Source organism: Maniola hyperantus, chromosome 19 (genome assembly GCF_902806685.2).
Source record: "Maniola hyperantus chromosome 19, iAphHyp1.2, whole genome shotgun sequence".
In the NCBI taxonomy this organism is placed as follows: domain Eukaryota; kingdom Metazoa; phylum Arthropoda; class Insecta; order Lepidoptera; family Nymphalidae; genus Maniola; species Maniola hyperantus.
The window spans coordinates 2,429,405-2,442,981 of NC_048554.1; the positions used below are offsets into that span (position 1 = coordinate 2,429,405).

At 39.7% G+C, this 13,577-nt stretch overlaps 3 protein-coding genes and 1 long non-coding RNA gene across 9 annotated transcripts in view; 1 reads left to right on the forward strand and 3 right to left on the reverse strand.

The window, feature by feature from the left end:
- bur (GMP synthase burgundy) overlaps positions 1 to 11,634 on the reverse strand; it is a 33,086-nt gene extending 21,452 nt beyond the window's left edge. The window contains exons 1-3 of one of the 5 annotated variants that reach the window (XM_034978784.2): positions 11,495 to 11,634; positions 8,396 to 8,518; positions 6,419 to 6,605 (exon numbers count right to left, since the gene is read on the reverse strand). In XM_034978784.2, coding sequence (XP_034834675.1) covers positions 6,419 to 6,605; positions 8,396 to 8,497 — 289 coding nt within the window. In that variant the 5' untranslated portion in view covers positions 8,498 to 8,518; positions 11,495 to 11,634. Of the gene's footprint in view, positions 1 to 6,418; positions 6,606 to 8,395; positions 8,519 to 9,489; positions 9,777 to 9,796; positions 10,141 to 11,086; positions 11,363 to 11,402 lie in introns of those variants that run through there. The other 4 variants (XM_034978785.2, XM_069504902.1, XM_034978783.2 and 1 more) reach the window with 4 other exon arrangements.
- The window catches only part of LOC117991244 (H/ACA ribonucleoprotein complex non-core subunit NAF1), a 135,840-nt gene that overhangs the window by 26,584 nt on the left and 95,679 nt on the right, over positions 1 to 13,577 (reverse strand). The window lies entirely within an intron of this gene.
- LOC138403610 (uncharacterized) lies at positions 553 to 2,975 on the forward strand. The gene is made up of 2 exons (XR_011237842.1): positions 553 to 652; positions 909 to 2,975. It is a non-coding gene; the product is annotated as an uncharacterized lncRNA (long non-coding RNA).
- Positions 4,186 to 5,876, reverse strand: LOC138403609 (uncharacterized). Its single transcript, XM_069504797.1, has one exon. The coding sequence runs from the start codon at positions 5,846 to 5,848 to the stop codon at positions 4,478 to 4,480; it is 1,371 nt and encodes a 456-aa protein (XP_069360898.1). The 5' UTR covers positions 5,849 to 5,876; the 3' UTR covers positions 4,186 to 4,477.

Consider the following 13,577-nt stretch of genomic DNA (forward strand, 5'->3'; position numbering starts at 1 on the left):
AAAGCTGGACTTAAGCCCAATTACATAATGTAAATTTTTGTGTGAAAAGGATTCCCCGCGAATTGGGTATTAGACACCAATTTTTTTATTACTTTATTATAAACTAGAATAAAAATAATGACGTAAACTGAAAAAACTAATTAAATCGATCAAATAACAAAAAGTTATAAGCATTTAAATATTTCTGATTAGACAGAGATAGCGATACGGCAGTTTGACGTCACACCTACTAATGCCATAGTAGCTTCGTGCGGTTTCATACAAATTTTCGTTTTGCGAGAAAGGGATAGAAGACCCTCCCACTCCAAAATTAAAATGCCTGTAACTTTGTAAATCTTTGTCATTATTTTTATCCTAGTTTTTAATAAAGTAATAATATTTATCAAATTCAAAAGTAGGCAAATACCCAATTGTACACTATGTAGGGGAGATAAAATTCAATGTCCCTTTTAAAATGTTTGTGAAAACATGTCGCTTTGCTTCAATAACTTGTTAATGTTCGCGTACTCATCGAAACGATGATGATGTCGCAGAAGATTTATATGAAATAATTCAATTCAATTCCCAATTATTGGCTTTTAGGTGTGCCAGCTGGGCACAGAGTGTTTCGCCAGTGTCACGTTTATGGAGAAGGCACGAAGGAGATTGTTCGGTGAGAGCTGTTGTACAGTTAAATTTTGAATATCTACAAAATAGTTAAAATTTTTTTTTTTTGGTAGTTTGTTAGTTTGTTAGTCCTTAACCTAGAAAAAAAAACACAAATGATTAGTTGTCTATTAGATTTAAAACATTAGTTGGAGACAAACACAATAATATTTACAATTTAATTTTATTATATTCTATATATTTACATAAAAATCTACAATATGGACTAAACACAAACATTAATAAACATTCAACATTTATAGGACGAGGGACTTTGTGAGGGAGGACATCATAGAGAGGATGGAGAAGTTTGGGACAGTTGAAGAGGATGTGAGAAACAGTGCCTTCATGTAAGCCACACTCGCAGAGTGAGTTATCCCTTATCCGAAGTTTAGCCAGGTGGACAGGTGTACAAGAGTGACCGAGACGTAAGCGGGAGATAGTAGAGGAGATCCAACGATTCGCATATCTATGGCGAAAAAACCACGGTCGTCTTGGGATGTTTGGCTGGATGGATGCATAAAATTTACCCTTGATTAATTTTGATTTATTCCAACACATATTCCAGGATTTATCCATGTAGGATTTTGCTAGGGCACTTAAATCTTGTGGCGAATTTTTGAAGTGTTCCAGAGAACCAGATTCTATAGCTGTTTTTGCACAAGAGTCAGCAGTCTCATTTCCAGGGATACCTGAATGACCCGGGATCCAGACCAGCAAGATAGATAATCCTTTTTGATTACATGAAAACAGAGCTTCCCTGATCTGTAAAACGATGGAAGATCTTGATTTACTACGGAAAGGATTTTCCTTAATAGACATTAGGCAACTTAAAGAGTCAGTCAAAATAACTGTTTGTTGTATGTTATGGGATAGTGCATACAGGATTGCTTCCAATAAAGCAGTGGCCTCTCCTGTGAACACCGAAGTTTCGGGGGGACATTTGAATTTCAAAATTATTTTGTATCTAGGGATCCAGCAAGCCGCACCGACACATCCGCTAGGAGACAGCTTTGATGCATCAGTATAGATGAGAAGGTGATTTGGCCAATTTTGATGAATAATGGTTTGAAGTTTGGCATTAGTATCTGGAGACCCTTTAGTCAAACCAATATCTGTAATGATGGGAGGGTTGAATACCAGAGCTTTGTAGGGGGTAGAAAATAATGGATTTATAGGAAAAGTTGATATGGGATGGGGAAGGCTGGTATATTTTAAAAAGCTGTCCAACAAATATGAAGAAGTGTTGCGGGATTGAGGAAATTTGGATAGTTTGGTTAGTCGAGGCCAAAGGGGGTGAGATGACAGCTGTAACATCTTGCTGACAAAGCGGTCACAGAGGTATTGGCGACGAATGGTTAGAGGAGGATCAACACATTCCACTTGCAGGGCATTGGTAGGGGAAGTTTTCATAGCACCTAGAATAATTCTAAGGCACTTATATTGGACTTTATTAAGTTTATCCACAGCTGATTTATTGAAGGGATCTAAAACAAACATACAATAGTCCATGTGGCTTCGTACTAGAGCGTTATACAATAATTTTAAAGAATAAGGGTGGGCACCCCACCATACTCCCGCTACTGCGCGTATAACGTTAATACCCTTTTCGCATTTTTTCAACACGTGTTCAGAGTGGGCAAGTCCAGTCAGTCTGTTGTCTAGATAAATACCCAAAAATTTAGATTTGTCTGCAAGATAGATTGGTTGATCCTCAAATGAAAAGTGGAAGGTGGGAAGGGACCTTTTCCTTGAAAACACTACTGCCTGGCATTTGCCCACAGACAGAGACAAGCCATGGCCAGACAGCCATTGGCCTAGGTAAAACAAAGCAGAGTTGATACGACAGGATATTTCCTCTACACTGCCTGAGCTGTGATAGAGGACAATATCATCAGCATATTGTAAGATGTTACAAAAACTGTTGACCGACAATTCGAGATCATGGGTATATATGCTGTATAGCAGAGGGCTGAGGACTGAGCCTTGTGGGAGGCCTTTCCAGACAAGTCTGGGGGGAAGGTAGGTAGACTGATGCTTGACCAGAATGGATCTGCAGAACAGCAGATTACATATGAGATGGATTAACCTCGGAGGGATACTCAGATTTTGCAATTTTTGCCTGAGCACCGGAAGTAAAACATTGTCATATGCAGAAGCAATATCTAGAAATATACCCACGAGGTACTCTCCCTTTGTAAAGGCTAACCGAATGTCTGTTGTCAGTATGCTGAGACTGTCTGTAGTACTCAAGCCCTTCCGAAACCCAAATTGGGAGGAGGGAAGAATATTTCTGCTTTCTATTAGCCATTCCAATCGGTTTTTAAGGAGATGTTCTACTATTTTTGCCAAAGTAGATGACAAAGCTATGGGTCTGTAAGAATTTGGATCTAAAGGATTTTTTCCGGGTTTTAGGATGGGGATAACTATTTGGGATTTCCAAGAGTCCGGGATAATACCGATTTCAAAACATTTATTTATTATGTTAAGGAAATAATATTTAGCTTTGTCATCTAGGTTGGTCAAAAAGGAATATGGAACGCCATCTTCCCCTGGAGTTGAATCTCTGAGGCCGTTAAGAGCTGTTTGAAGCTCAGAAAAAGAAAAGGGGGCATCCATTTCATCTGTAATTGGAGCTGGCGCTGAATTTGGAAATGAATCCACATAGGGAACATAAGGTGGAGCCAGTTTGTCAGCAAAGTTGTTGAGCCAATCAGAAGGATTGTTAGAAGTTGGATCAGAATGGTTTAGGGAGCGACGGAATCTTCTAACATTTGTCCAGACAATTGTGGAAGGGGAACGAGGGCTAAGATTTTCACAAAAACGGATCCAGCTTGATTTTTTCTTTTTAATAACTAATCTTTTAACTTTGGCATCAAGTCTTTGGTACTTACAAAAGTTGTCTTGGGTCATGCAGTTTGAGTATAATTCCTCAGCAGCAGTTCTTTGTCCAAATAAATCTCTGCATTCCTCATCCCACCAGGGAGAGGAAAGCAGATGATTTTTGGGTGGATGTTTTTTAGGAATATGGGAATCGGCCGAAGATTTGAGAGATGTTACAAATAGGTTGTAGCAAGTCAAAGCACTTTCATCACCTTCCAACCCTGGGAGAGAGTCTATCATGCAATCCACGGATTGAGCATAAGCTGCCCAGTTTAGCTTTTTTTTAAGGTTATATTTTAGAAGAGGGTCATGGTTAGGTTGGGGGAGGGATCTATTGTTTAGTGAAAGGACAATGGGAAAGTGGTCGCTGCCGTGTGTCGACGGGAGGATTTTCCAAGAAATTTGAGAGGCAAGGTTAGGCGAACAGAGAGAAAGATCCACGGCAGTTTTTGGATTCTGATTAGGGAATACCCTGCGGGTTGGAGAGCCATCATTGAGGATGCAGAGACCTACATCATCAAGAATGTCAATCAATAGCGAGGCAAACCCATCACAGCCGTAGCACCCCCACATGGTGTGGTGAGTGTTAAGGTCACCCATGGCAATGATAGGACTAGGAACAGAAGAAAGAATAGACTGTAACTCAGGAAGAATGGAGGGGGAAGGATGAGGAATATACAGAGATACAAAAGAGATGTTTAGTGCACGGACAGCGACAGCATTAATCTGATCGCTGTGGGCGGGAAGAGGGATTTGGGAATAGGAGATGGAGTGCCGGACAAAGACGGCACTGCCTGCATACCCATCATTCCTGTCATCCCTTAAACAGGTGAAGCCGGGCACCCGGAACCGAGAACCAGGCAACAACCATGTCTCCGAGATGGCAACGATGGCAGGATTATGCAGGTTGATAAGAGATAATAATTCATGTTTTTTGGGACGTAAGCTCTTACTGTTCCATTGCAATAGGATTATTGGGGCCGTTTTGGAGGATCTTAAACAGTTGGGATAAGTTGTTGGCAACGTTGGGCGGTAGGGGTATTTCACTACATGGCGAAAGAAGGGTCAAGAGAAGGGAGGTGATTTGCTCCAACATTGGGAGATTTCCAGAAGGAGAGTTGGTATTGTTTATAACGCTGCCATTAGGAAGGGATGAAGAAGGGTCAGCAACAATATTTTGGTGAGCTCGTTTGTCATATCCCCTTGCTAGAGGAGCTCGGGGACGAGGGGGGCGGATAATGGTTTGCCTGTATGACTTGTTTGAAGTCTGATGCGAGGGACGGGAGGGGGTCTTGAGGGGTGAGAAAGCGGGAGGGGAAAGCATCTCCTTTGTCATCTCTGCATAAGAGCGTCTGACAGGAGGGAACTGGGATGCCGCTTCCATGTATGAGATGTTGTCTTGGGACATGACGGTTTTTATTGACTGCTGTCTGGAAAATTCCGGGCAGGCTTTATCAGTGGAAAAATGTTTACCAGAGCAGTAGAGGCAAGTGGCTGACTCTTTGTCAGCTTCACAGGAGTCACCAGTGTGGGGTTGAGTGCATTTGTAGCACCTGGGCTTTGACCTGCAGATAGTTTTGGTGTGCCCAAACCGACAGCAGTTCAGGCACTGTATCGTCGGCAGTTTATAAGTATCAACGGGCAGGGACGTGTGGTAAGAGTAAACTTTAGAGGGCAGCATTTGCCCCCTAAAGGTTAACACCACGGATTGAGTAGGCACCCATGTCGTAGTGTTATCGGTTAGTACTTTTCGATTTAATCGTCTGGCTTTTACTACTTCCCCACAGCCTGGGGGTAGCTCCATTGAGTCAACGAGCTCGCCCATCGACCAGTCCACAGGGACTCCCTTGACCAAACCCATTCTGGTTACATTGTATGATGGTATGTGGGCTTTGAATTTGCACATGGATAGAATGGGATTGGTCAAGAAGTTATTGGCTGCAGCAGCGGTCGAAAACTCCACTGTAACCTTATTGCGGCCGATATTTTTAACGCCATCATGGATTATTGAGCCAATTTTGTGTTTGTGTAGGAATTGGCCAAAAGTAATGGCCCTCAATGAGGCACCTGAGGATGGGTCTTCAACTTCACGCGCGACTTGGACGATAAACGGTCCCTTGTCATCAATGGAGTACGACTTGGGGCCTTCGGAGAAGGAGGGGTGAACGTAGAAATTTTGGACAGAAGGGTTCGTCTGTGTAGGGTCCGTTATGGTTTTTTTAGAGGCGGAAGGAACAGGTCCATCCTCTCCTTGACGTTTGCGGGATGTAGGATTTGAAACTCCCGGATCGGGAGGTTCACTGGGTGGATGTATGTTCATTTCGCAGGCTAGTTAGCACATATCTTCCTACTTACCAGCACCAATACGGTTAGTATTCACATAAATACCAAATAACAACTATTTATAGTGTGAAATTCACAGTAAAAACGCCAAAAAACACCGAAATCACTCTAATACGTGCGTCAACCAAAGAACGCTCCTGACAAGTCCTATATGAAATAAACAATTCAAAAATTGCAGAAATTCAACTAAAACATTAGTAAGCTGATTTTGCAGCAGTTAAGTAGCGTATTTAGAGCCTCGATAGCTCAACTGTTAAAGAAGGCAGGAGCAGACTGAAAACCGAAAGGTCGCCGGTTCAAATCCCACCCCGTTGCACTATTGTCGTACCTACTCCTGGCACAAGTTTTAGGCTTAATTGGAGGGTAAAGGGGAATATTAGTCAGGAATTCACTTGGCTAAAATTCTTTTAAAAAAATAAATAAAAAAAAAGTAATCCAACTGTTTGAGAATGACCACCATGCCAGCCCGTGTATGAAAATTAGGTCAACGAATAGATGTATCCGTTATATAATAATAAATGATAATTAGGGGCATCAAAACACTTACCCAGCACTGGGAGGCCAATCTTAAATATGTCGGCATCGTATCTGGGCGCGTCCTCCGCGTACACGGAGTTGGGGCCCCCGGAGATGATGATGGCGCGGTAGCCGGCCTCCTTGAGGTGGTAGGCCGGCGTGTCCAGAGGCAAGATATCCGATTCCACGCACAGCTCGCGCACCCTTCGATCTATCACCTGGACAAGAATAAGTTCATTTTTCGCTGTCGTTAAGATATTGAAATAAACTATTTGAGTCAGTAATTTAATTTGGAATGTCAGTGCTCACATTTTAAAATACAAACCAAATTATAATAACCTGACTGCGGCAAAGCCCAAAAGGAGGGTTATGAGTTTGGCCTATGTATGTCCGTTCTTATGTCCGCTCGTAACTACTCAACGGCTCAACCGATTTTGATAAATGATACGTCATTAGATTCGTACGGCTTATTTTCATTTGAATCAAAATGACGGATTTTATGCCCTTTATTGTGCGGGCTGGAAAAGATGCAGTGCAAACCACAGTCGGTGGTTTTGAAAACTTTTTAAATTACAACTTTAGCGTTTAAACTACCGTGAGTGATTTCCATTCTAAATAATAACGTCGACTAAACACGTGAGTAAAGCCGGGACAGATATTATTTAAATTACAACTTGTTTACCCTATAGTGGCACTAGCTAATGCCCGCGATTTCATCCGCTCGGATTTAGGTTTTGAAAAATACCGTAGGAACTCTTTGATTTGCCGGGATAAAAAGTAGCCTTACTTACCATCTCAATGCCAAAAATCAAGTCGATTGGTTGCTTAGTTAGGGCGTGAAGGAAGGGCAAACAAACAATCACACTTTCCCATTTATAATATTTATAAAGAAAAGTCTTAATATTTTAATAGCTAAGCGGTTTGAACTTAACTGCGATGTTAACCGATGGCACCAGTATTATGTAATACATATTTTAATGTCATAACAAGCTTAGTTTGATCCTCAGTAGGCCCGGAGTCGATAGAAGCCTAACAATTAATATGAAAATATATGGGCATTCATAAACCTTCCTCCATGATTCAGCTATATTTGTTGCAATATAATAATCAAATCTTTCACTAACATAGGCGTATAGTAGGCGCAATAGGGTATCAGTCTCAGCGTAGGTTTTCTATTTTATGTAAGGAATTAGGTCCAGCGCGAACGGATCGAAGTCGAGCCTTGTTGATAACTATAATGAGCCTTATGTTCTTTGACATACAGTCGAAATTTGGAAAAACAAAACACAGAGCACGTGCGTGTGCCTGGGCTTACCGACTGCCGACTCTGAAACTCATGACTCGAAAGTGAAGCTGTAGGCTCTACTGATATGCGTTGCATATAGCAACTTAGGATTTGATGAGTAACCTACCGATTCGCTAACTCAGTATATAAAACACTGAATAGTAGCCATCGAATTCATTTGACATATATTTTTAATCCATTGAAGGTTTTTTATGAAAAATTATTTTGTTGTCACTCGGTGAAGCAGCAATGTAGAACCTGAGACACTGAGTTAGCGAATCACCCTCCAGGCGCAGGTGGGATGCAGAGTAGATTTTTTTTTTTGTATGAAGTGTGTTTTGGCCCATAGAGCACATAAACGTTAAGAGCAGCCAAACTTATCAAATGCTTTGCATTTCTATACAAAGCAGTGCACAAGTGTCACGTATCGTGGACGCACTGCTCAATCTCTACCGTATCGCGCATCACGGTCGCGAAGCTCAAACTCTACCGTGACGCTGTTAGTTACCTCATCTCCATACATTTCTGTACGAAACAATTAACAAAATATCGCCAAGTGTAGCGTGTCGCCGTCGCGTGTCGCGGTCGCATAGTTCAGTCTACCCTTAGCGTTATGCATCGTCACTTACCATTAGGTGAGATAGTAGTCAAACTGAAATTAGTTTTTACCTATGCTTCACATAAACCTGTTTTAGGATTTTAAAAAAGTATAGTGGATCATACCTTTCCATATTGTGATCCAGCATCCAATATGGCCACCTTGTCTCGTCCGTGGGCCGCTCCATTGGCACCGCGGTACTGTCCCTCGGTACTGGCTGTGTGCATTTCGCCAACTCGCCAGCAGCACTGTCAAAAAGATGTCAATAATATCATGAGTAACGAAAACGACAGATTTTTTTGCCAGATTCAAGCTAGCAAGCACTTTGGGAATTGCTCTTTGGGAGGTGTTAGGTGCTTTAAAGATCACCTTAGGGGTAGCACCTGCACAGAGAGACAGCCTAAGCAGAGTGATAAGAGCTAGTTTGCTGGCTCCTCGCGCGACGAGCCTCTTCAAATCATAAAAACAGAGAAATGGCGCCACGCCGTCATGAAAATTTGAATACTAGCAATAACATCAGTAATGTGTTCTGCAAACTCGCACATTAGTTAAGCATGGCCGCTTTTTGTTAACGGTTTATATGCTAAATTTTGCGACTTTGAAAGCTCTTTATTTGAAAACTATATCAGTACCCTTATTATAAATGCGAAAGTGTTTGTTTTTGGTTTGTCCTTCAATCACGTCGCAACTGTGCAACGGATTGACGTGATTTTTTGCCGCTATTGAGCTTTTTGAAAATCCTGTGGGAACTCTTTGATTTTCCGGGATAAAACGTAGCCTGTGTCACTCACTAGGTCTTTAACTATACCCATGTACAAAATCACATCACTTTCTTACTCCGTTACGATGTGATTGAAGGACAAAACAACAAACAAACACACTTTCACATTTATAATATGGGTAGTGATCATGGATATGATTCATGAAATGATCTACCGCTTTACATTATTGTGCTATTACAACCAAACTATGAATCCAATTAATTTTATATGTGGAATATGTAAAGTAGCAATTAATATAGTAAACAATGGTAAAAACCACAATGAACTTGAACTCTACAGAGAAGGTGAAAAATCTCAAGCGACAGACCGACACAGACTTTGTTTAAACTAGGTATTTCGGGATAGGATACTTTACAGTAATGTATAGACATGTCTATAGCAAAAAAACATCATGAGAACTAGATACATTTAAACAAAAAAATCTACTAAACCAGTACCTTAAGTAATTTGAGTCTATTTTTCTTGTTATGATCAACAGACTCCATTCAGATTAACTAAAGGCAACGAATCCCAATGATAATAAAAAATTAACAGTAAATAATATTATCCAAAAAAAATTAAATGAAAAATTATTAATAAAACATATCACATAATTCATTAAAACATTGTCAACATTGTTCTAGTTAAAATAATCCACCGTTAGTTTAATCCACCTGAGTAAACAGTCACAATGTCACATCACTAATACTAATTGGTTTAAAAGTTGCATCAACAAAACACTGTATCTTTTACTACTAACCCTACCTTATTCCATAAACTCTTAAATCCAATCATCACAACTCAATAATGTATAGCGAAAATCCATCACAGCATACAATGTCATTTTGCACTGTCAAAAACCACAAGTCACACTCATACAAAAGAAATTAGAAACCAGTCATTGCACTATAAAACACCCAATTTAAAAACCCATTAAAAATGCAAAACAGTACTAGATATTGTTAGGTATTTTAATATGAAAATTAGATGCAAGTATAAAAGACTGTGAACACATTTGAGTTGTGAGTGAGAATGGTTATTTATAGAAAGCATCCCACATGATGCTAGCGTACTAATCTATAAACATAAGCTGTGCTTCACTGAGGTGAAAGAGAAAGATTTTATGTGCCAGTTGCCTTTTTTAACTGGCTTCAGCAAAGAAAAAAGAGTGTTATGACTTTGTAATAAGTTTATGAATAGGTTTAAGTTTATGTTTATTATTATTAAACTTATACAGTAAAGTTTAACTTTTACATAACCCAGAAATATTTAGACAAATTAAAAGAGAAAGATTAATAAAATTAAATGTTTTGAGGGTGTGCTTACTGCTTTGGTGCTCCCCAAACCATGATAAATAAAAATTGGGTTTTTCTAAGCATATTTTTGGCCGTAGTAACTTTGACGATTTTATTATGACTATAGTTGGATTAACCAAGTGATTTGTATTTAAGACGATGAATTATGTACCTATCTATAATTCTATAGTACTTAATTGGGGTCACACAAATTCAGTATAATCATGCAAAATATAAATAATCTTATTAAGAAGACATCATTAATTAAACAATGTATTAGAATAATGAGTTATGATATGGCTTAAATCTAACATTTAACACAAATAAGTAATTAGTTATTATATCACAGGTTTTAAATTGAAAAATAATGAACAAGGTTATTTCGTTTAAAAATAAGATAAACTAATACAAGTAATACTTACAAGATTTTTTCTTACACTTATAAAAACCAGATTTAATTCTTACTCAAGTTACTAATGCTTACGAAGTTACTGATTGAAATGACCACAAAAAATCATAGTATCAGTAATTTGGTCAGTGAACTATCTGAGGGCATGTTATTTATCAGAGATAATATGAAAGGTTATAATAACAATTTTAATTTGTATCAGCAGGTACTGATGAAATAGGGACCTCAATGGCCTAGACCTAGTAAATTATGTAATTTTTTACGAAACAAATACTTTACACAAACGAATAGCTAACGAAATGATGAAAAATAAGAAAACAGTACAAAGTGTAAAAAATATGAATCACTAACCTTTCGAAACATGCAGAACATATTAAGAATATATCTTCCGAAATGGACATTTGAGGTTTTGAAAAACTTATAAGATGAAAGATAAAAGAAATGATAACACTAAGATAATCCTGAAGCGCTATTGAAGACAAGACAGAGGTACACAAACCGGGCGATAGTCGACATCGTGTTATTGTTTTGGCGCACACCATGAAGACTTACAATGTTTGAAGTGATGATTAGGCTCTATATTTCCGTAACAATTACTATTTCGCACAAAAACTAGTCGTAATTAAAACGTAAAAAGCTTTTAAAACCGGGACTTGACATTACTTACATTCTGGGTCACGATGAGAAACACAATTCGAAACGCGCCTTGAACTTGTGTTACTTATTATCAATTAACATTAAAACTCTTTTCTATCTTACCTATAACAGAAAGTTTGAGATATCAGAAGAAAATATTCATGAAAAACGTGAATAAATGTGATTCTCCATTCAGCACTACGAATACAAAATTCAGTACTGATATATGTAGTCTGTGGACTGTGGTTCTGACGACAGATAACTAGGTATTCTTGAGGTGGCGCCACGGTAGAGTGATGACAACATAGAGTATGGATAATCGTGTTCGTGGTATAGTCCGTACAAAATGATTCCCCACGCGCCATATTAACTATTATGGGTGTCAAAAGCAGCAGCTCGATTGCGGTAGAATGACAGCTACAATGTCACGATCGCAATTACCTCAGATTGGTTGACGCTCTGTCGCGACGAACGTCGCGAAATAGTTAATTGTACAAAATATAAATAGTAATCATCGTAAAATTAAATCATCCAATTATAATATCTAATTACAATAACGAGCAAAACGAGATTAGAAGGAGAGGAATCCAGAGCCGGACGCTTAAAATACTATGGTAAGTTGTCTGTGACTTTACTCTATGGGTCTAATGGTCTATACTTGAAACGCGACGCCGACTGTCTGTGGTCGGAGCCTTAAACCACGGCGCCCACCATTTTGTTAAGACTGGATCCGAACACGGCAGCCTCGCCTCACAGCACGCCTGCCGTCATCAGTTCGGTGCCTCGCATCCTGTATTATTACTCGTAAGTGGCTAGCTATAAGTAGGTAACTATATTTGATTGCTATTAATATTGTGCATAAGGAACGTTTCCATGCAGCTACGCAATCAGTGAATTTGCACCAGTCCGTAAGCGGATCGCTAATGCCGATCGCGATGGTGATACAGTGGGTAGTAATAAGACCCGTGCAGTCAGCCTGCAAACCATCAGCGCAGTTGGTGATACAGTTGGTATTTGACCCATGCCGCTAGCGTGCAATCCATCAGGGTAGATGGAGATACAGTTGGTAAATTGACCCATGCAGCTAGCGGGCAAACCATCGGCGTAGGCAGTGATACGGTGGCAATTTGACTCGACACAAATAGGCAGTTACCTGACCGAATCGCGGTAGGTCAATGGGACCCAATTATAATCCCAATGGCTGGGCTGATGATGGAACCGTTCCTCCTTTAATTTAGTGCTAGTCAGCCGTGGTCTTCCCCGCTTAGCGGCGAGGAAGACAGTAGCCCCGGCAGATTTCGTCTAGGCGAAATCTGCCCGTCCCATATATGTTTTACAGAGTGCGAGGCAATGGATTCTGTCCTATGCGACGGGGAGGAAGGCCGCTTCCTCGCCCGTCGCCTCAGTGCCGCGGAGACGGCGCATTAACCTGGTGTCGCACGCGCAAGTAGACTGCGCGTCGAGCAAGGGTGAGTGCATAATCAAACATTCACAAAATAACCTTCGTGACGTCTCTGGTTTCAACCCGCAAACCCGGGCGGCAAGCCGAGTCTAACTAAGCATAAAACAGGAGGCGCCACGACACGCTCGCTCACTACTACAATACATTGTTACAAGTTCCAAGAGAGCCTTGTCGCACTGTACGTGAAATGTGCATAGTACTGTAAATACACTGTCAATCCTGTTTGGTAATAGTATTCTGTGGTCAAGACTCAAGTTTGCTTATATCTTATATGCTAAAAATGAACCTATACAACTATACAAGGTTTACCTGAACTTATACAAACCTTTTTTTATAGGTTTGTGGTTTGCTTGCTTTGGAACACAGAATGACATCCAGGGCCGTAAAATAATTTTTAAAAAAAGGAATGCAGAATTATGCAGAATACGTAGATAGAGTAATAAAGGTAGATGCAAGAACGTTTGCTTTCTCATTCGGACTAAAAAGAGAGCACAGATAAAGTTACTAATGTGATAAACAGAGACACAGCTAACCTATTTTTTGTCCCTTATCGTGTAACTGGTTTTTTTCAAGAATACAAGAAGTTGCAAAACAAACTTTGAGAATTCGTGGCGTAATTGTATTTCTCATGAGTAATTATTTACTTGTTTTCACATTAAAAAACGTTTAATACAAATATTGTTGATCGGATAATACAAATATTGACTACTAAACAATGATAATAATTGTCGTGTTATTCATCGT

Coding starts and splice junctions, on each gene's coding strand:
- LOC138403609 (XM_069504797.1), bottom strand. CDS start 5,848: ATGAACATACATCCACCCAGTGAACCTCCCGATCCGGGAGTTTCAAAT.